The sequence below is a fragment of the Dipodomys spectabilis genome, unplaced genomic scaffold (genome assembly GCF_019054845.1).
Source record: "Dipodomys spectabilis isolate Male_0828 unplaced genomic scaffold, ASM1905484v1 ptg000190l, whole genome shotgun sequence".
Classification (NCBI taxonomy): domain Eukaryota; kingdom Metazoa; phylum Chordata; class Mammalia; order Rodentia; family Heteromyidae; genus Dipodomys; species Dipodomys spectabilis.
Genome location: NW_024870867.1, coordinates 3,431,343 through 3,454,433, shown reverse-complemented (window position 1 = coordinate 3,454,433; position 23,091 = coordinate 3,431,343). Strand labels below are relative to the sequence as shown.

The window sequence follows — 23,091 nt, the reverse complement described above, 5'->3', positions numbered from 1 at the left end:
ATGCTAGAGGTTTGTTTTTCTCTCTGTGTGTCAGTCCTCTAGACCTGGATGCTGTCCTGAGCTTGGTGCTCAGGCTAGCAGTTGACTACTTGAGCCACTGTTGCACCATTTCCAGCTTTTTGGTGGTTAATTGGAAGTAAAAGTCTCATGGACTTTCCTATCTGGGCTGCCTCTGAACCACTGTCCTCGATCTCAGCTGGTGTGAGAGTCTCATAATTCTTTCGAAACAATTGTAGGGTTTGGTTTTACTAGATGCAAGTGACTAGCTCTCTGTGTTATGTCCCCTGTACAGCCTGAGCGGCATGTGATAGAACTGGCTTGGCTAGCTCCCTCCATCCTCACTAGTGGAACTCATCCTGTGCCATGCACACTCTTAGTCATAGGCATCTGCTTCAGGTATTCCTAGTAATTAGCCCCAACATTATAGAAAGGAAAGGGGAATTTAATAGAGACGCCCTAGGGCTAATTTCTCTGTGTTGTGAATCTCACACTATTTCTGTGCACTGAAAAACCCACACATATAGACATGACGTCACCACATGTTTCTCTAGGAAGAACTTAATGTTGATGTGCATTTTTTCTTTTTCTTTCTTCCTTCCTTCCTTCCTTCCTTCCTTCCTTCCTTCCTTCCTTCCTTCCTTTCTTTCTTTCCTTCTTTCCTTCTTTCTTTCTTTCTTTCTTTCCTTCTTTCTTTCTTTCTTTTCTTTCTTTCTTTCTTTTGCCAATTCTGGGGCTTGAACTCTGGGCCTAGACACTGTCCGTGAGATTCTTTTGCTCAAAGCAAGTGCTCTACCACTTGAGCCACATTGCCACTTCTGGCTTTTTTTGACTAGTTTATTGGACTATTTTTTTTTGGACTAGTTTATTTGACTAGTTTATTGACTAGTTTATAAGAGTCTCATGGAGTTTTCTGCCCAGACTGGCCCACAATTCTCAGCCTCATGAGTAGCTAAGATTACAGGCTTGATGTGTCTTAGGCAATTCAGAGCTAATGCAGAGCTGAAGTAAATGTGACACTAGGGAGAGACTGGTGGGTAAAAAGGACAAGGCTGGCAGGCTCTAAATGACAGAATGAAAACAACCATTGTATGCATTTCCATTCTTTGATAATAATGCTTCCATTTTAACTGAAGGTTAAAGAAGTGTGGAGGCTTAGGGTAATTGTTTCAGGCTGGGAAATCAGAAGTCAGCACTACCAAACAGCAAGATCAAGAAGTCTTGGTTCTGGACCCATTTCATATATTTTTTAAGCAGGGTGCCAGTGGCTTAATCCTAGTTACTTAGGTGACTGAGATCTGAGGATGGAATTCAACCTGGATAGGAAAATTCTTGAGACTCTTATCTACAAAAAAGCTGGAAGTGGAGCTGTGCCTCAAGTGATAGAGCACCAGCCTTAAGTTCAAGCCTCAATACCAACACACAACATTTTTTTTAGTCTTTTATTCTTTATCACTATAATGAAGCTTTGGGTAAGTAGGAAAAGACGAGATAACTTCTAAGGTACCTGCCAGGACTTTACTTTTAAAATATAAAATTGAAGGATAAATTTCCTTAACTACCTATATCTAACTAGATATCATTTCCTTGAAATTTGTCTACATTTATCTATTTCTATTGTGGATATTTATCTATTGATAGGTGAGTAATAGGACAGACAGATACCCATAATATAGATTCCCAGGAAAATGCCCTCAAAGGAAGGGGGCTTTTCTCTCCAATCTCGTGTCCTAACTCAGTAGCAGTTCAGTTCCTGTTGTTCCATCACGAGATACAAGCTGAGATCTTGAAAACTCCTAATTCCTGTTTTCTCATTTTCCACATAGACTTACCATGGAGAAAATTTCAGTGTCAGCATTCTTACTCCTTTTGGCCCTCTCCTACACTTTGGCCAAAGAAACCACTGTCAAACCTGGAGCTAAAAAGGACATCAAGGACTCTCGGCCCAAACTGCCCCAGACCCTCTCCAGAGGTAGGTAGAACTCAGATTTCTGTAGGTTTCTAACTGCTTCTTAAGTGAGAAAGATTTCTTAATCTCGGTGTGGAAATATGCTTGCTTAAATATATTTGAGGATGTGTGCTTTATCAGTTCATCTTATAGTTATCTCTACATTCTCCTGAGGCTCTTCTTCATTTTTAGTATTGAACATATATTTACCTTTGCTTTTCAACAAGTTTGGGCCTGAAAGTATAATAGTTTTAATTGAATATGTGGTCTCTCTTTCTCTCTCTCTTCTTTTTTTTTTTAGGTTGGGGTGATCAGCTTATCTGGACTCAGACATATGAAGAAGCTTTATACAAATCCAAGACAAGGTAGGGGTAAGGGTTACTCAGAGCTCTCTCAACCTTGGAAGAGCTCCATCTAGTGATAAGTAGACATACACGCAATCCTACCCACTAAATTCTACCCATTGAGACTCATGGGATCTTTGTCTCTTACAGCAACAAACCCTTGATGATAATTCATCACTTGGACGAATGCCCACACAGCCAAGGTAATTTATTTTAAATATGGTTTTTTATAGGTTTTTGAGGTAGTGTCAGAGTCCAGATCACTCACCTTTGTATCTGAAGATACAAAGGAGTTGAAGAAGCAAGATTATTTAAAACAGGAAAAACATTATTCTTTTTAATGTGACTTCAAATAGCTCATGTTTTCTCAACAATTGGTGCATATTTGGAATAAACTTTAGGATTTATCCTCAGCTTCTTAACATTGCTTTATCCCACACCAGATACACCAGCAAATACGATTGGTTTTACTTTCAAAATAGATCCTCAATCCAGCACCAGTTTCATAGATATGTGACCTGGGTGGGCACACAGAGCCCCAACTCCGTTCTCACTATCTTAAAATGCTTAGTATTTCTTGACCAAGGGGTTCTGCAGTTTCCTTTTGCTCTGTGCTCTTTATGCTAGATAGCTGATTTCACCAAATACAACCACTTTCTATGCCTCAGTGCTTTCTGCCCAAATCTAAGCCAAGATCAAGTTACATCTGAAAAATGCTAACAGCCACTAAACAGGTCACACAACAGTTTCTACACAGAAGCCAGGGTGAAACTCATAAACAAAACTCAGATCCTATCCCTTGCATCTTCTATTGGCTTCTCATCGCAGGTCAAGCCAAATCATAATTTCTGACTGGTGTTCAAGGCTAAACACCATCTGACCAGTGACTGTCTTTGCTTTCCTACCATGCACTGCTTGCTATATTATCTAGCCTGGTCTTCAGCTGGCCTCTAGAACTACTGAACTCATCCTTACCTCAAGGTAGCCTGATCTGCCCCAATAATCTTCATGATCCACCCCCAAAATGGAGCACAACCTCACTTCAATGTAACCTCCTTGGAGAGATCTTCTCTGAACAACCTAGAAATATTAGTTTTAATACAAGATACAAATGTGTGTGTGTGTGTGTGTGTGTGTGTGTGTGTGTGTGTGTGTGTGTGTGTGTGTGTGTGTGGTAGTCTGGGGGCTCAAACTCAGGGCCTGGACTTTTTTGCTCAAGGCTAGTACTCTACCACTTGAGCCACAGCTCCACTTCCAGCTTTGTTGGTAGTTAATTGGAGGTAAGTATCTCATGGGCATTCCTGCCCAGGCTGGCTTTGAACCTCAATCTTCAGATATCAGCCTCCTGTGTATCTAGGATTATAGCCACTGGCTCCAGGATTAACATATAATATTATTTATCTAACAGTTTTTTAAAGACAAAATTAAGTGATGAGTTTGCAGGGGTTAGGGATAGGGGTGAGGTAGGTTGGGAAGGAGTAGAAAAATGGGTATATTTTTCAAAGAGCAACATGGAGCCTTGTGATGATGGAACTCTCCTGGAAACCTATAGCTCTTAAAGCCTGATTCACTCATTTCTTTCCAAAGTACAGATTCTCATTTGAAATTATTGCATATTTCTTTGTGGACTTCTTTATGGTCTATCTCCAACAGAACTTTGAATTCTATGGAAATAGCACCCACTTTTTTTTATTCATTGCTCCTTCTGCAATGATTAAAATTGACACAACGCAGTAATTTAATAAATATGGCTAATAAATGGATGGATGACTGAATAACTGGATAATAAAAAATGATATAGATGATAATGGTATGGGTATTGTTTCACAAGTCATCCGTTGAAAGGGCAAAGTCTTGCATTTTTAACACAATTAAACTTACAATACAACACAGTTCAACTTAAAATATAGAACAGGAGTTTTAAACAAAGCTGAGATGAATGCATAATGATTTCTTTCCTTATGTTTCAGCATTGAAGAAAGTGTTTGCTGAAAATAAAGACATCCAGAAATTGGCAGAACAGTTTGTTCTCCTCAATCTAGTTGTAAGTTTACCATTCCTTTCACCAACATATTTCCTCATGGTTCATTATCAAAAATAGATGAATCACTCTTTCTATGCATCTTATCAGACCACATTAACTGGGATCTCCTGGAAATATTAGAAGGAAAAGGATAGATTGTCTTATTAATAAGCTTTTTGGCTTATCTGTTTGGTAACAACCTCGGCTTTTCTGAGAAATATGATGGGAAGGATATTCTCTGTTCCTGTAACAATGGCAAGGATTTTGTATTTACTACTTATTTCCAGCGCTGTCCTACCCACCCTCAGCTTCTTAACCCGTCTCTTCTCTCCTCTCTCTCTTTCTCTCTCTTGAAATGGCAGCTCCCTAGCTGTCCAACTCTACTCAGGCCTCTTACAGTTGTCATTTTCACCACCCCCTTCCTGATATTCAGGTTTTCTGCCTTCAAATTCTTTTTACTCTGTAGACAGATTGGGTCCATTTTCCTTCTAAAAGTAAAACAGCTATTGACCGTATCCCCTTGAGCCTGTCTCCCTCTTATTCCTTCCAGATTGGCTTCTTCAAAGAACAAGCAACACCCATAATTCTTTCTCATCTTCCATTCACTCCTCTTCTTCTATCTAACCCTTATCATCAGAAACTTGAGGAACCTCTACTCGCTCACCCTTTCTTTCCACCTTTTGTATTCTCTATGGGCATCATCTATATGTGCATGCAATCAATTCCTATGCACCAATTTCTATATCGTAACCCAAATGTGCAACAACTTTCACTTTATCTTCCCACGCTTGTTACAAGATAGGTCACAATTAGGTTTTACATTCAAGTAATCATTCTGAGGCTTTCCAAAAAGCTAGTCTTGCCAGGCATTGGTGGCTCACACCTGTGATCCTAGCTACTCAGGAGGCTGAGATCTGAGGATTGCAGCTCAAAGACAGCCCAGGCAGGAAAGTCCATGAAACTCTTATCTCCAATTAACCACCAGAAAACCGGAAGTGATGCTGTGGCTCAAGCCTTGAGCTGAAGAGCTCAGGGACAGCGCCCAGAGTTCAAGCCCTATGACCCACCACCACCAACAACAAAAAGCTAGTCTTTATTCCTATGTCATTAAAAGTGTTACTCCTCTAGATAGTACTCTCTTTTTCTTGTGCAGCACTTAAGCTCTTAATATTCCTGATACTATGCTTCCTCATAAACTCAGGACCATGATTTTGATGTATGACTTCTATATTTTGCCTACAGTAGTATTTCTAAATGTCTCCCTATACAACATAAGCCCATCTGACCCTTCATAGGTGTAGGACAATCACTCTAAACTAGGGTCATGGTGGGTCAGGGCCTGGGCGCTGTCCCTGAGTTCTTTTGCTCGACTAACAACTCTACCACTTTTTTTTTTTTTTTTTTTTTGTTGGTTGTGGGGCTTGAACTCTGGGCCTGGGTGCTGTCCCTCAGCTCTTCAGCTCAAGGCGAGTGCTCTACCACTTGAGCTACAGCGCCACTTCCGGTTTTCTGGTGGTTTATTGGAGATAGGAGTCTCACGGTCTCTCCTGCCCGGGCTGGCTTTGAACCGCGATCCTCAGATCTCAGCCTCCTGAGTAGCTAGGATTAAGGCGTGAGCCACCAGCGCCCGGCAACTCTACCACTTTGAGCCACAGCACTAATTCTGGTTTTCTGGTATAGAGAAGAATCTCGTGGACTTTTCTGCCTGGCCTGGCTTTGGACTATGATCCTCAGATCTCAGTCTACTGAGTAACTAGTATTATAGGCATGGGCTGCTGGTACCCAGCCCTTTCCAGTAGTTCTTAATTCTGTCTGAACAGGGAAAACATTGGAGTATGTGCACAAACCATGCGTGAGTTGACTCTTGTAGAAGCTTAACCTCTCCACCATATCTTCATGCATACTTCAACCCTTCCCAAACTACTGGTCATATGAGAAAACTTGATGTTCCTCCTTTCCATCCCTATGCACTTGTGTTTTACCTGATTCCTGTTCAGAAAACCTTAGGGGACCTTGCATACCAAGACCAATGAACATCTTGCTCTGAGCATCCACTGAACCTGCATATCCCCACTAAAACTCCCCCCCCTCCTCCCCCCGGTCATAGGGCCTGAGCTCTGAACTCTGGGCCTGGGTACTGTCCCTCAGCTCTTCAGCTCAAGGCTAGTGCTCTACCACTTGAGTCACAGTGCCCCCTTCCGGCTTTTTCTGTGTGGGTGGTGCTGAGAAATCGAATCCAGGGCCTCTTCATGTGAAGCAAGCACTCTACCACTGAGCCATCTTCCCAGCCACCCCACTAAAACTTCTGAGTCAGCCTGGCACTTGTGGCTCAAACCTATAATCCCAGCAACTCAGGAAGTTGAGATTTGTTCATCAGGGTTCAAAGCCAGTCAAGGCAGACTAATCTGAGACACTCTTACCTCCAATTAACCAGTAAAAATACAGAAGAGGAAGTCTGCCTTGAGCACCAACCTTGAGTTAAAAAGGTGGCTCAGCGGTAGAGTGCTTGCCTTGCATGCATGAGGCCCTGGGTTCAATTCCTCAGCACCACATAAGCAAAAAGAAAAAAGCTGGAAGTAGTGCTGTGGCTCAAGTGGTAGAGCGCTAGCCTTGATCTGAAGAGCTGAGGGACAGCACCCAGGTCCAGAGTTCAAGCCCCATGACCGGACCCCCCCCACCAAAAAAAAAAAAAAGTTAAGCATGAGTATAAGGCCCTGAGTTCAAGCCCAGCACTGGCAGAAAATTAACTAACTAAATCAATAAATACTTTGAATCATCTGCTGGATCCTCATTATTCATTTTCCTGCCTGTATCTTTCAAAAGGCTATGGCTTTATCAAAGATAAGCATTGCATCTTGCTAAATCTGTAATTTCTAAAACTATACATTCTATAAATCTATAAATGCTTAAAACTAGAGGAATACCCAAAAAATCCTTTTTGGGTTTATAATTTTTCCAACTATGTCTTCTGCTCTTCTAACTGATTTGTCTCCTTATGCCCTCCACGGTGTCTCCCTGAACCATCATCAATACCTTTCAATACTTCCCTCCTTCCTTTCTGTGTGCGTGTATATGGGGGGGACGGGGTGGAGGGGTGTACGCGCAATGCCAGTCCTAGGGCTTGAACTCAGGGCCTGCCTGCACACTGTCCCTGAGCTTTTTTCCTCAAGACTAGCACTCTACCACTTGAGACAGAGCTCTACTTCCGCCATGTTTGGGGGAGAGGGGTAGGGGTTATTGGAAGTAAGATTCTCATGATCTTTCCTGCCCAAGCTGGCTTTGAACTGCAATCTTCAGATCTCAGCCTGCTGAGTAGCTTGAATTACAGGTATGGGCCAGCATCCAACCCTTCCCTCTTGAAGTTTTTGCTTTGTGCCTCACATCCATTCAGCTATTCATGTTCTGTATCCCATCCCCTCCATCTTATTACCCATGTATGTGACTTGTTTCTATATGCCCCATATGTAAAAGAGATGCATCTTGAGTTATATTAGGTCTCTGGTAATGTACTCATCCTCTTGTTAGCAAGTTTGAAAGTCACTGAAGAGCAAGCAAACTAAAAGTTCTTTTGTTTTGTTTTAATCTCAGTATGAAACAACAGACAAACACCTTTCTCCTGATGGCCAGTATGTCCCCAGGATTATGTTTGTGGGTAAGTGGCGAGGCTATTGGGGTTAAACACTCTCAAGACTGGCAGTCCCTCCGCTGTCCTCCCCCACCTTCAGCCCCCTCTTCACCATGGTCAAGGCCACTCCCAAAGCTCTAGAAAGACAGATAACATTTCAGGAGTATGATACCCCTTTAGGTTTTACATTTGCATTAGAAAATGTGAACTTCTGTCAGATGTCTTAGCCGACTTCTCATCTGCTCATTTGAAGTTGTCATCTCTATCTCAAATATATCTGAGGATGACTTTCTCATTGGCCATATCTTCCTCAGTGATCTTTTTACTTATTTATTAATAATTATGTTCAACATAGTTGTCCCAGCAAGACCCTGTGGTAGAGTCTCAGTAAGTGTTTGTTGGATGAATGAATAAATGCATTGACTTCAGCTTTGACCAAATTTATATTGATGTAGGGAAAATCCATACTAAACATATTGCATAGAGTTCATTCTACTTACATGTCTTCAAAGTTTGCAATAAATGTATAAAACAGGAGTAACAAAAATAAGGGACAGGGTTTTGATATACCCTCAGCAATGACAACAATGTCCAGCCATATTTCAGGAGCTTAGTAAATGTTAGTGCATAAATATCCCAGAGGATATGTGCTAAGAATTTGTAGTTACATTTCAATTCACTAGACTGTCTTTTTATTCTTGAACTCAATGCCATAGGAAATGCAGTGCCTTATACTACTATTTTTAATACTGTAGGAAATTTGGTGGCTTCATGTTATTATTTTAGAATACTTTTATAATATTGTTTAAAGACTATGAATAAAATCTTTAAGAGGAGATATTTTTCAACACTAATATATCCATAAAATCTGCAGGCCAAAATTCTAAAACAACAACAGTAACAAAAGTGATGGCGGAATGCAGAAGGCTGAACTTGAGGACGAATTAGATTAGGTTCGCTCAGGATTTAGAACAATTAGACTCTTAACACTGAAAGAGAATTTGTTGGTCATCTAGTTATGTGGCAATTCCTTTTAGTCTCCTGTAAAATATCTAAGTACGCTTAACCCACGTTTGTTTCCTTTGATCATAAGCAGCAACCCCACTGAAGTTTGCTTAAGCAGCTCCGTGGGTCTCCATTCCTCCACTCTGGCCACGTGTTAGAATCCTCTGAAGGAATTTTAAAGAGCAAGCTCTCCAGGACACTCCTAAAACCAATTAAATAGAAACCTCTGGGAGGGAGTACAAGCAATCATAATTTTGGGGGGGGGGCTGGTTTGGTTGTAGAGCTTGAACTCTGGGCCGAGATGCTGTCCCTGAACTCTTCAGCTCAAGGCTAGCGCTGTACCATTTGAGCCACAGCACCATTTCTGGTTTTCTAGTAGTTTATTGGCGACAAGAGTCTCACAGACTTTCTCACCCAGGCTGGCTCTGAACCATGATTCTCAGATCTCAGTTTCCTGAGAAGCTATGATTATAGGCAGCGTGAGCCACTGGTGCCCAACAAGCAGTCATAATTTTAAAGGTCCATTAGATTATGATGTGTGAGCTCCTGTAGCTGCTGAAAGAACTTTTCTCATATTAAATTGTTCTGAAGCATTGTACTTCACAACACTAAGTCTTCAATGAATAAATGAATGTTTATTTCTGGTCACTGATGGCTGTTGATCCTAGTCCAATATTCTAAAATGATAGCAACAGTCCACTCCAGAATTAGTAGCAGACTCTGCAAACACCCAGATGGTTCTTACATACCTTCTGTTTTCAGGATATGTGATTTAGGCTCCTAAATTACGGCTCTTTTTTGGAGGTGCTGGGGATCAAGCTTGGGGTTTTGTGCATGCTAGACAAGCAGTCTACCACTGAATTACTTATTTACCCAATCATCCAAAATTTCTAGACCTCTTTGCATCCCACTTGCCTTTTGGGTGTACCGTGTGTGCGTGTGTGTGTGTGTGTGTGTGTAAATATATATAGTGTGGTGTTGTGTGTGTATTTAAAAACATTTTGTCAATACTGAGGTTTGAACTTAGTCCATCACACTTTTTCAGCTTGCTCACTTGCTGGTGCTTTACCACTTGGGACATGTCTCCAGTCTGACTTTTTGCTAGTTAATTAGAAATGAGGTCTACGGAACTTTTCTGCTTGGGTTGCTTATGTTTTTATATTTTATACTTATATTTCATGTACTTGGTTATGTGTTATATATGTGTATATTATGTATACACACACATATGAAAACCAACACTGGATATGAGTTTCTAATTATCGTCATTACTCTTGGTAAAAATGTCACCTGCCACATAATTGCTTCAAAAGTTTACAATTCTGTACTAGAGAATGCTATTTGCACCAAAACAGCAAATACCCCAAACGTATAATATCCTATTTTCAGATCACAGTAAGTATGACAGTAGTGTTCAAAACCTTTTCCACAAACAGCACTATGTGGTTGTTGCACACACCCAGCCCTCTTCTGGTTATTATCTGCCAGCGGCCGGGCAGGAGAACAGAGGGAATGGCATTGGATGGACTGAAGCTTGATACAATAGGACCAACTCTTTCTTTCATAGGACATGGATTGGAATTGGATCACTTGCAAACAAAACATTCCCTTCCTTTTGCTTTATCATTGCAGATCCATCCCTGACAGTCAGAGCAGACATCACTGGAAGATATTCAAACCGTCTCTATGCCTATGAGCCTGCAGATACATCTCTATGTAAGTGTTGCCTCCGAGGTGGATGCTGTCCAAGTACCTAACATGTCCCTTTGCCATAGTGAGGGGATGCGAGGCTCCAGGTGACCTGGGCAAGGGGTCTATGTAGGGATGCCAGAGAAAAAGTTTGATTCTAATTAGCCTAGTGTCCTCAGACAAATCCCTTTCCATCTCTGTTGTTTTATTTAATCTCAAAAATGAGGATAAATGATTTAGATTAAGAATCTTTTTTTTTCTGTGACCACATTACCTTCTGTTTCTCTCAGGGAGACTTCAGCCCCACTTACTGAAGTTGAATTATGGTTCAATTTATAAAAGATCAGTAGGGAAGGTGATCCTAAGAGTTATCATAAAAAGGGGAGAGAGAAATGAGACATGGGGCAGGGGGAGACAGACAGACAGACAGACAGACAGACAAACAGAGACAAAGGGAAACAAACAGGAATTGAAAGACTTAAGACAACTGAAGTAATTAAAGGGAAGAATATATGTAGCTGTGGCATGCAATTAATCCTTCTGGGAATACTGAATTTTATCCTAAGAACCACTAGTTGTAGTCAACTGTCATAGCTGCCGACACCCATCCAATACATTCGCTATTAGCCACATATTGCTATTTAAATTACCTCTTGTTAAGATTGAAATCTTAGTTCTGCAGTTATACTTCCCACATTCCATATGTTCACAGACTGTGCACAGTACTATAATGATACTTTCATCAGCACAGAATTTTCTGCTGGGCAGTGCTGACATAAGAGTATGTTAGGGAGGACAGGCCATACTTACAGGTCCATAGGAGAGCTCCTCGTTGTCCATTAATAATGTTCCCAGGGGGAAGCTGTGAGGACAAGGGAAAGCTTGTTCCTAGGACCGTCCCAAGTCAGTATTGTTGAGACAGTATCATGTATCCTTATAAGATTTAACTCTTCAAAGGCCAAATCCTATCACAGTGCCTTGCAGAATAAGCATTCAGTAAGTATTTTAGAAAGAACGAATAAGCAGCTATACAGTGCTGATCACAGGGACATCTTATTCCAGTGGATCACATACCTCATGTTCACCAACTAGTACCAAAGGATGGTGATATAGAAGTCTGGGCTCTGGAGCAGTAGCTCTATCACTTGTTAGCTGTGTGACTTCAGGCAAACAACTGAGTCTCTTTGAAGCATGTAGTAGAGTTTCTGTGAGGATGAGAAGAATTCATCTGAGCAAAGCACTTCAGTTTACTAGGATTTATATTCTTGCCACTTCTAAATAATTTGCAGTAGCTACACATTATCTAACTCATAAAATTTACCTCAAAATTACCAAAAGTATTTTGGTGCTGATAAAAGTTTATATAGAATTTCTTTTGGAAAATGAGTTAAAGAAGGAAGATCTGAGGAACAGAAGGGAGGAAATGGGTTATCATAAAATATATTTAACATAATTTAGGGAAAAAATTATAATCATATCACCAACCATTCACCCTTTGGGTAACCAACCCCACTTACAGTGAAGAGTGCCCAAATTTGGAGATTTATTCCATCTTTTGATGTGATTTCTGATGACATATTGATTGTCTTATCTTTTTCCACATCAGTGTATGACAATATGAATAGAGCTCTCAAGCTACTGAAGACTGAGTTGTAGAGAAAAAGCAAACTGCAAACTCCTCCCTTTGTGTGTGGGCCTGAGACTTGGAACTAGAGATTTTAGAAGACCAGAAGATGGCGATGCACTGATGGGCATAGAGTTTATTATGGTTTCATGTTACAAAAACTATTTAAAGAAAGAAAAAAATTGGTTTCAAGCACATGTGAAAATATTATCAACTACTCTAGCAAGCTATGATTTTCTAAGAAATAAATACTTTTGGAAGTACTCAGTAATTAATTTTTCCCAACTTGCTTTTTCACAGAGTAGAAATTGGATGCATTTATCAAATAGTACAATACTATTAGACAAAGGCCAAAGACAATCAAAGTTATCTCAGATGTACTACAGGGTCTTCATCATGAAAATAGGCATGAGTATAACTGAAAAAAGCATCAAATAGCACATTTTAGTGTGAAGAAGATGCAGAAAGGCACCCAAGAAATTCAGGTTCCTACTTATAAGTGACAAATCTCCGTGACCTGACCAGAAATTTCTGGGCAAATACTTAAATTGTAGACAGTTTTGACCCATGTTGGGAAAGCCTGTGTCAGGAATATTTCTTCAAAAGAAAAATCTAGTGGAAATATCATCCAAAGAATACCTATACCTCTTAGCACCTCATGAAGGCAATCTGTAAATTAGCCTCGTGGCCTTGAATAAATTTAGTTTAAATTGCTTCACCTTCTTCACCAACATGTGAAGTCTGGGAGTAAAGCAAAGGGGAAATGACAGCAGGTTGATGAGGGAGAAGTCAAAGGTCACTACTGCTTGGACCAATTGTGAGAGGGTGGTGCATTATGCAGAGAAGTAGTTTGTTCTACATTTGTTTTTGGTTGGTTGTGGGGCCTGAACTCGGGGCCTGGGAGCTATCCCTCAACTCTTCAGCTCAAGGCTGATGCCCTACCACTTGAGCCACAGTGCCACTTCCGGCTTTTTCTGCTTATGTGGTGCTGAGGAATCGAACCCAGAGCCTCAAGCATGCAAGGCAAGCACTCTACCACTGAGCCACCTTCCCAGCCCAGTTTATTCTACTTTAAACTCTACATTCTGCCTAACAAAAATTACAACTGTGTAATTTGTTCTTCACCCCATATTTAGTCTGATGCTTATGATTCTACAGAATGCCTCTACCACCCGGCCCCCAGTGACTTTTTGGCCTCTCTCTGTGGTGGGTTATACAAGACTTCCTTCACATGTTGATTGCAGCTGGCATTAGTGAACAGTCTGAAATGTATAGTATGTCTTCTGGGCAGATCTTAAGGCATTATTCATTTTCCTAGCCTAAATAATGTACCTGCAATGCTGTTTCTCATAGTGAAGATATATCACTAGTACTAGGTTTTGAAGACATATCATGGATTTGGCAACATTCAAATGGTAAGCTAAAATATCATCGTGGTATCAACTCCTCTCTCACAAGCAGGTAATCTACAGATGCTGACAGAAGTACAACATTCTGTTTAGAAAGCACTCTGAGGGCTAAAACAAGGGGAGATTTTACTTCTTTATGTGTTTTGTATGACAACTTAAGAATGATTCAAGTTTCTTCTTAGTACAGAAAAAAAGAAAACATTTTCCCCATTGAGCTGCTGGGAAATAGGGGTTAGGTTCTTTAAACCACCACCACCACCACACCCACCCCCCCTCCAAAAAAAAACAACAGGTAAAGCCAGGCATGATGGTTCATAACTGTAATCTCTGCCCATGGCTGAGGCAGGAGAATCATGAGTCTCAGGCCCAAATAGTGAAACATATTCTTTTTTTTTTTTTTTTTTGGGTCCGGTTGTGGGGCCTGAACTCTGGGCCTGGGCGCTGTCCCTCAGCTCTTCAGCTCAAGGCTAGCGCTCTACCACTTGAGCCACAGTGCCATTTCCAGCTTTTTTCTTTTTGCTTATGTGGTGCTGGGGAATCGAACCCAGGGCCTCATGCATGCAAGCCAAGAGCTCTACCACTGAGCCACCTTCCCAGCCCTGAAACATATTCTTAAAAAAGAAGAGGATAGTAGGGGGAAAACAAAGGAGGAGGTAACAATGCTCAATAGGAAATGCACTCATTACCCTGCTCATGTAACTGTAACCTCTCTGTACAGTATCTTTACAATAAAAAAAATAAAAAAAGAAGAGGAGCCAGGCACTGGTGGTTCATACCTATAATCCTAGCTACTCAGGAGGCTGACATATGAGTATTATATTTCAAAGCTGATTTGGGCCATAAAGTCCAAGAGACTCTTATTTCTAATTAACTGTCATGAAGCTGTGGCTCTCAAGTGGTAGAGCATTAACGTGGAACAAAAAGTTCAGGGGGAGTGCTCAGGTCCTAAATTCAAGCCCAGAACTGACAAAAAGAAAAAAGAAATCAATTAATAAAAAAAAAGACATATAAATGATTTTTACATCTTTAGGAAATTTATGTCATCTATAAAGTGATGACCAAGAAGAAATAGAAAGAGCTAATTAAAATATTTCTATGCTATATTTGCAACTACAGGAAATGTGTATGTACATTCTGAAGAGCTGAAGATTAAAACAGGAAAATGTTCTAAGCTCCTGAAAACACTAGCAATGCCTATTCAACCTTCTGCCATTTCACAACCTTTCTACTTGTGCTCAAATAAATTTTGAATAAAATCGCACATGCACTATTTCCCTGGCTGAGAAATAGGTAGTCAAGAGTACAAACTTTCAATAGTACTCTAAGACTAATAAATATTATGTCTGCTGAAGCAGCATATTAATAACACCATAGAAATGTAACAAGGTGGTTCCTGAAAACATTAAACATAAAATTACCAGACAATTTAGCAATTCCACTTCTGGGTTTCTGCCAAAAGAACTGAAGGCAGCTAGACAAATATTTATTTATACATCTGGCTCATAGTAGCGTTCTTCACAATAGATGAAAGACAGAGATTGCCCAAATTTCAGAAAAACAAAACATGACACAAACATACAGTAGAATATTAGTCAATCTTTAAAAAGAAGGAAATGCTGGTCCAAGTTACAACATGGATAAACCTTGAAGGTTTTATATATGCCAGATGAAATAAACAAGGCACGAAAAGACAAATATTCAAAAAATCCACTTACATGGGGTATATAGGCATATAGTCTTCATAGAGCGTGGAGTGGAGGTTGGCCTGGGGAAAAGGATTGGGGAGTTACTGTTACTGAGTGTGGGAAGATGCAATGTTCTAGACATGAATGGTGATGATAGTTTACACGGTATGTGTGTGGTAAGGCCATTGAAATACAAACTTAAAATGATAACAACAAATTATACTGCACACGTTTTTGTCATGATGTTTTTCCTCACTTTTACCTGAGGTCCCATAGCTCAGGAGGGAGACCTATAAACATACTGGTAGGGCTGGGAAGGTGGCTCAGCGGTAGAGCGCTTGCCTTGCATGCCTGAGGCCCTGGGTTCAATTCCTCAGCACCACATAAGCAAAAAGCCAGAAGTGGCGCTGTGGCTCAAGTGGTAGAGCGCCAGCCTTGAGCTGAAGAACTGAGGGACAGCGCCCAGGCCCAGAGTTCAGGCCCCACAACCGGACAATTAAAAAAAGAAAAAAGAAAAAAAAACATACTGGTAACATAAAGCCATAAAAAGGATTTATACAGATGGCCAACACTTGATTAGCCATTTTTCACCTATTTCAGAACTAGGATCTTCTTCACATGATCATCTATGGCTGTGTCTGTTCTTGTTTATTTTTCCCCCTTGCATCCAGTAATGGGACTTAACTAATGAGATCTTCCTTTTCGTGATCAATGGCAAAGATGGGAGTTGAAGGGAAAGAGAAAATGAGAATTAGACTTCTCTTCAGTTCAAAGAGCTAGACTTCAAAGTTCAAGTGAGCTTACCTCATGAAAAGGCCACTTGCCAAGTTATGATCTCATTTCTTTGCAACAGGTGAAATACTCAAAGTAAGCAAACAGATCGAAGTCTATTCTTGCATATATATTTTAAATCATAGGCAATTCTCTCAATTCCTCATTTGAAAATTAATTCCAAAAGCAGACTTTCCTCAGAAAAGTAATGAGAAATGGCTTACCATAATTGTAGAATCTTAATTTTTCTTTTTCCCATTGTCTTAGAGGAGTTCGAAACTACCTTTGTTGCTGGGGGCCGGTGGCTCACACCTGTAATCCTACCTACTTAGAAAGCTGAAATCTGAGGATTGCGGTTCAAAGCCAGTCCTGGGAAGGAAAATCTGAGACTCATCTCCAATAAGCCTCCAGAAAACTGGGAGTGGCACTGTGGCTCAAGTGGTAGAGTGTTGGCCTTGAGCTGAGGAGCTCAGGGAGAGCACTCAGGTCCAGAGTTCAAGACCCACAACCCCTCCCCCCCCCCAAAAAAAAAGACTACATTTGCTAGTTTTGATATTCCAGGAAAAAACAAAAACCAAAAACCCTGCATCATGACAAGCTCTGTCCTCTCCACCACCCTCCCTCCCTCAACTTTAGTCTACCCACCCCCTCACTATCCAGAAATCTGGAAAAGTTGATCTTTAACCTTCCTGTTCCCTCCAATAAAAACAAAACTGGACGCATGTGAGAGACACTGTGTCCAATTCATCGTGCATGTTTTTCTCCTCTGAAAAACATTTTCAGTACTTTGCCAGTGAAGAATAAAATGGTTTAGTATAGTAAGTGTATTTTCAAGGGAATGAATAAACGGAAACAAGGTTAAACAAATATTTAGCAAACTGGGAGGAGGTGGTCTGGGCTCAAGGGAATCTAAGAACTAAACAAACAGCACACTCCTGGTTTTCTCTCCCTCTCCGAATGATCCCATTAAGTATATTATTACAGTCGAGCATGCAAACCTGGTTTCATACCAAACATGCTGATGCTCAGAGAACTCAAGTATCTGAGATGAATTTGAGACATGGTGAGCTCAGATCTTAGAAATCATAGTGGAATTTGTGAATTTGTGTTCCTCTGTATTAACAACTATTGCCTCCAGCTAAAATTTTACCTTTAACGTCAAAGGCAATGTTCAAAGGGCAAATGTTCTCAGGAAAATTCCCCTAGATGGAATATGTAAACAGGAAATTGGAGAGCTTTCTTCTAAGTAGTCATTTTCTTTTAAGGTAAAGTAAGGTTTGAAAAAAAGATTCATGATTTGCACCTGCCTACAACCATTTGTAGTTGAGAGCAGACCTGGGCCTGAACCATCCCTCCTCTGATATTTAAACTGTGGCAGCATTTTATACACAGACAGGACTCAGATGGCCAAGTCAGATACCTTTCCAGTGGCCACTATGATACAGAATGGAATGGGAGCAGTATCGTTATCCACAAAGAGATCACAGCACCTCAGAGTGGGCTAGTAATCCACAACCTTCAGATTTGCCTAATGAAAGAAAAAGCCCAAATTCATTTTCGAGGTCTTTGGCTAGTACTTTGAACTCTGACATCTCATGGGTGGCTAATCATCACTTACTACTCCCCCTCATAATCTAGTAAGATACTAAAGATTCATCTAGCCCAGTTTCTGAATCCGAACCCAGTTGACTCTAAAACCACTGCAATTTAGAACACACAGGCTGGTTTTCTCTAAGATCACTTTGTCTACATACAAACATTTGTACCATGAAAAGTATTTTGTTAGGAGATTCCAGAGTCTTCAGGACTTTGAAATGCAACAAAACACAGAATGCTAAAGGAAGACAGAATCAGAAGATCTCCCTTTGTGTGTCACTTTAGGTCTCAGGTTACGGCATAAGCAACAATGCTCAGACTCAGCATGGCATTCTAGTATTAGCACAGTTCTGTCTTCTTGGGAAATTACTGTTGCAGAATTTTGGAAGTGACAAACTACAAAATGCTCTATGGTTCTATAAATTTCCTTGATATGAAAATCTATCAAGACTTACTAACAGGGGGCTGGAAGGTGGCTCAGTGGTAGAGTGCTTGCCTTGCATGTATGAGGCCCTGGGTTCAATTCCTCAGCACCACATAAGCAGAAAAGGCTGTAAGTGACGCTTTGGCTCAAGTGGTAGGGTGCTAGCCGTGAGCTGAATTGCTAAGGAGCAGTAGTACCCAAGGCCCAGAGTTCAAGCCTCACAACTGACAAAAAAAAAAAAAGCAGCAGCAGCTCAGGGACAATGCTCAGGCCCTGAGTTCAAGCCCCAGGACTGGCAATAACAACAACAACTACTACTACAAAAACAAAATAAAAAAAAAACAAACAACTAACATTACCTAGAATGCAAAAATAATAACAAAATAGTGCTAATTAATAATGGGAAAGGATTTTACCTAAACAAATATGAATGACTTCTTTATTTCTATTTTTGTTAACCATACACTATTTTTTAAAAAATATTTAAACAGTTGGGCACTGGTGGCTTATGCCTGTAATCCTAGCTGCTCAGGAGGCTGAGATCTGAGGATCATGGCTCAAAGCCAGCTGGGGCAGAAAAGTCCCTGTGAGACTCTTATCTCCAATTAACCACTCAAAAAATGGGAAGTGGTGCTGTGGCTCAAGTGGTCAGCGCACTAGCCTTCAGCACAAAGAGGCTCAGGGACAGTGCCCAGGCCCAGAGTTCAAGCCCTATATCTGAAAAAAAAAAAATTAGGTACAAAGAGGTTTCAATTTAAGTTTATGCACTTGATCAGTGTTAATATCCCTTCCTTCATTCTCTCCCACATCTATCCCAGCCCTGCCTGCCTCTTCAAGTTTCATAGTTTTCATATATGCACATTTATTTTCAGTCAGCATTCTCTACTTGTTTATTACAAATGAGCCCACAAGATGAGGTATTAATGCTTGTATAATACGTGATCCCTGTTATCTGAGGCTAATTAGATGATACTTTCATAAATCTAAAATGTAGGCTATTGGTAAAATAATTCTGATTAGTACAAAAATTTTAAGCAGATGAGGAAAAAACGTACTCAGAAGTCCAACGAATAAGACTGTAGTCTTGGCTGAAGTACGTGGGAAGACAGAGAGGTAAGTACCAGGAAACAGTTTATGGGAGAGGTAAAGGCTCCAATGAATGAGAAATACAGAACCAACCCACCCTCTGACAAAACCCTGGGGACTTTCAGCCACACTGGAACATCACATAAAAAGATATTAATCTAGCATGTAATAAACTTTTGATAAAAGGAAATCTGATTCTCTTCTTTGCCAATTCAATACTATAAATGAGTCCTAAACTTCCTATTCTTCAATAGATTGAATAATAACAACTGAATTTACTAAGAGAATAAATATTTGTAAGTGAATTGAATGAATTCTTATAGCTATCTTCATTGCTGAGATAAAGGCAATATTAAAATGTAAATAAATATTTGGCCAGGCGCTTGTGGCTCAGACCTGTAATACTAGCTACTCAGGAGGCTGAGATCTGAGAATCACGGTTCAAAGCAGCCCAGGTAGGAAAGTCCATGAGACTCCAATAAGCCACTCAGAAAACCAGAAATGGTACTGTGGCTCAAGTGGTAGAGTGCTAGCCTTGAGGTGAAGAGCTGTGGGACAGCACCCAGACCCAGAATTCAAACCCCATGACTGAGGGAAAAAATGGATTTTTGGAAACACTGGTAAAGTGATATCAACTAAGATTGAATGTCAGCAACTAAATTGTGCTTTTGAAAGTATATTTTTATTATCTCTAGTTGTACAAAGGGGTTACAATGCAACATGTCAGTTTATGAGTGTAATGTATCTTGATCTATATCACCCCCCTTCCATCATGCCACCCAATGCCACCCTTTCCCCCTCGATTTAAATTGTTTTAAAGATACTTTACAAAGTGAAAACTTATGCACATAGAACTCTTTCCTACTTATAATAATGAAAAAGTCCCTGGAGAGATTTTGTTTCTGTTTTTCCTAAATCTATACCTCCCTTTTTTGGTAGCTAGCCCCATTCCCACCTCCCTTTTATGAACAAGAACTTTTTTCCTTTCCATATGAAGTCTATGCATCAATATATTCCATGAACTCCTTATCCATCCACCCATGTCTGGCCAAGGCATAGGCACAATGTACATTGCTAGATAGATGAATGCAATCCTCTGGCCCCGACAAATGGAGCTTTTCTGAGACCATGAGGGTCAATAGCAATAATGTGAGCTGTTCCATCCACGCAAGGGATTATCATCAAACAGACTGTCCTTTAGATCTGCAACTGAGAAGCCTGCAGCTCTGCTGATAAGAAACTTTCTGAGCCTTTCTGGTTTGTTTGCCTCTTCTTTTCTTCTTTGGACTACATTGCATGTTTCCAGTAACACATTTACTTCTATGTATATATTTTTGTTTATTTGTAGTTAAGTTATCCAGAACCCACTTCTAATTACATAAGAACAGTGATATAAGAATCCTACTAATAACACAGATGGAAATTCACTTAAAGAAACTTACACCAGCTGGGCACCAATGGCTTCTGCTTATAATCCAAGCTTCTCAGGACAGTAGGCTCTAGAGGATTAAGCTGTGAGGCCAAAGTAAGGAATGAGGAAGAAGGTTCAAGGCATTGGTCAAGTGGCAGAGAGCCAGCCTACCAAGAACAAGGCCCTGGGTTCAAATCCCAGTATCTCCATGAGCAGAGAAGCTCCATTTCATTGTTTTGTAAATACACTACCATAAATTAAGTCCTATGTTTTAGAAGGTCTCTTATAAGTATGTTAAATAATGAATTTATTCAGATGAATGAATACAGAAATTCATTTACACTTTTCATTTACACTTTTCAACTGAACAAAATCTTACAGTTGTTATCTTTGTTGCTGAGATGAATGAGGTGCTAAAATCTAAATATAATTAGATTTGAGAAGTACACTGGTGAAAAGTATGAACTAAGATTGAATGTCAACAACTGAATTGTGATTTGCTTTACAAACAAATTTATATACACAGAATTATTTCCTATTTTAATAAAGAAAAAGTCTCAGGATATCTATCTGTCTATCTATCTAACTATCTGTCTGTCTCTGTCTGTCTGTCTGTCCATCCATCTATCCATCCATCCAATGTTTTCCCTAAGTAAATACCTCCCTCTTTTGGTAAGCAGAAACTCCCCATTCTTTTTTATGAACATGAACTTTCTTTCCTTTCATAGAAAATCTTCACACCAAAAAATTCTACTCATTCTTTATCCATCCACCCATGTCTGGCCAAGGTGTAGGCAACACAGTGCATTAGATGCATTTATCAGATCCTTGGGTCCTGGGGGGGCATTGATGACTCATAACCACAATCGTAGCTATTCATATGAGTATGTGCAAAAAGGTCAGCACTGAGGCCACCTGGGGCAGAATGGTTGGCTAGATTCTCTAAAAGCTAACACACAAAGAAAATGTGTAAAGAACAGAGTCAGAAACTCAGGTCTACTGGTACAGCACCAGCATGCACATGGTCCTGGTTTTGAATCCCAGTATCACCAGAAAGGGGTGGGGGAGAAAATATCACTCTCTTTAATTCTTTCATCAATTGTTCCATTACCTTTTGTCAATTTAAACATGCATACACAAAGAATGGTTTCCATCTTTTAATGTTTTCAAATGTAACATACAGAACCACAATACTATTTCACTTTCAAATTATGGGATATATCACATTTAAATATATGCTTGGATTTGACAAGGTGCTATTACAATACTGAGAAATTTCATGAAAAAAGTTAACTTTTTAGTATAGTCAAATTACCTTTTTGCTATGTGGGCCAATGCATTAAATAGTAACTTGTTTAAAAATATGGGATTGTTTTAGGCTTCAAATTATTTTTTAAAGATATCAAGAGTATATAGACACTGAATTCTTCACACTCATTCCATTTTGAAAGCAGACGGGACAAGACCTTTTTCCTTTGTACTTAACCTGGAGAAGTCAAACACCACCCTCTCCTAAAGACACAGATATATCTAGAATTACATCAGTGTCATCACAGACGACTACGGAACAAAATGATCACTTCTATATTAACACATCACCACAATACATCGTTTTCTAAAAAGACAAAAAAATAAAATATTGGGAATGTGGATTTCCCTTACTGAACTGAACATAATAGAATCTCTGACTTTCTAGCTATAATAAACTTCAACTTTTCCCAGGCAGAACTATCTACACAGCACAGTGCTACACACAATTATTCCAGTGAGATGTATACTCAATTTCACAAGATGATCAACACAGTAGTGCCATACAAAGTTTTTCTGCAGATAAAAATGCTAAGAAAGGCCACAGTGGACAGTGCCAGACACCGTAAGACAGGAGATGACAGGTACCACTCAGGGTCAGGGGATACCATGAGTTTCCACTGCTTTTTTTTTTTTTTCCCACACCAACGGAAACAGAAAATCATTTAGAGAAACACAAGAGTAAAAATATATAATTCCACTGTAGGTAACATAATGTTTCCTTTGTTAAATGAGTAAATTAGCTTAACTGATAGCGAAAGTGAACAAGATCTGACAATGAAAGATTTTCCTTGGTTCTCATCAAAGAAATGCGCTAGGGTTAGCACGAGGGTCCTTCTGGTTCCTGTATCTGTAGGTCAGCCAAACACCCAGGATCTGGAATTTAAAAAAAAAAAAAAAAAAGGAAAACAATGTTTGTGTATGATTATTCCACTTATCAATAAAATAACTCTAGAACATCTGAATCACCTTGCTTTATTGTTTGGTTTTCTGTTCTTTCTTGTTTGTTTTTAAACTAAGGCTTCTAGTAAGGCTGGAACTCAGAGCCTTGAGCCCTCACTTGGCTATTTCACTTAAGCTGGCAACCCTACCGCTTGAATCACAGTTCTACTTTTGGCTTTTTGCTGGTTCATTGGTGCACTGGCT

General features: G+C 39.9%; 2 protein-coding genes across 4 annotated transcripts in view; one reads left to right on the top strand and one right to left on the bottom strand.

Moving 5' to 3' along the window:
• Positions 1 to 12,480, top strand: part of Agr2 (anterior gradient 2, protein disulphide isomerase family member) — a 34,782-nt gene extending 22,302 nt beyond the window's left edge. For 2 of the 3 annotated variants that reach the window (XM_042695826.1, XM_042695827.1), the window contains exons 2-8: positions 1,824 to 1,969; positions 2,247 to 2,310; positions 2,440 to 2,492; positions 4,260 to 4,333; positions 7,901 to 7,964; positions 10,575 to 10,658; positions 12,238 to 12,480. In XM_042695826.1, the coding sequence (XP_042551760.1) occupies positions 1,831 to 1,969; positions 2,247 to 2,310; positions 2,440 to 2,492; positions 4,260 to 4,333; positions 7,901 to 7,964; positions 10,575 to 10,658; positions 12,238 to 12,287 (528 nt within the window). In that variant the 5' untranslated portion in view covers positions 1,824 to 1,830 and the 3' untranslated portion in view covers positions 12,288 to 12,480. The remainder of the gene's footprint in view (positions 1 to 1,823; positions 1,970 to 2,246; positions 2,311 to 2,439; positions 2,493 to 4,259; positions 4,334 to 7,900; positions 7,965 to 10,574; positions 10,659 to 12,237) is intronic. The other variant, XM_042695828.1, reaches the window with a different exon arrangement.
• A 9,301-nt stretch (positions 12,481 to 21,781) lies between these two features.
• Positions 21,782 to 23,091, bottom strand: part of Tspan13 (tetraspanin 13) — a 37,805-nt gene continuing 36,495 nt past the window's right edge. The window contains exon 6 of the mRNA XM_042695839.1: positions 21,782 to 22,821. Within this exon, the coding sequence (XP_042551773.1) occupies positions 22,747 to 22,821 (75 nt within the window). The 3' untranslated portion in view covers positions 21,782 to 22,746. The remainder of the gene's footprint in view (positions 22,822 to 23,091) is intronic.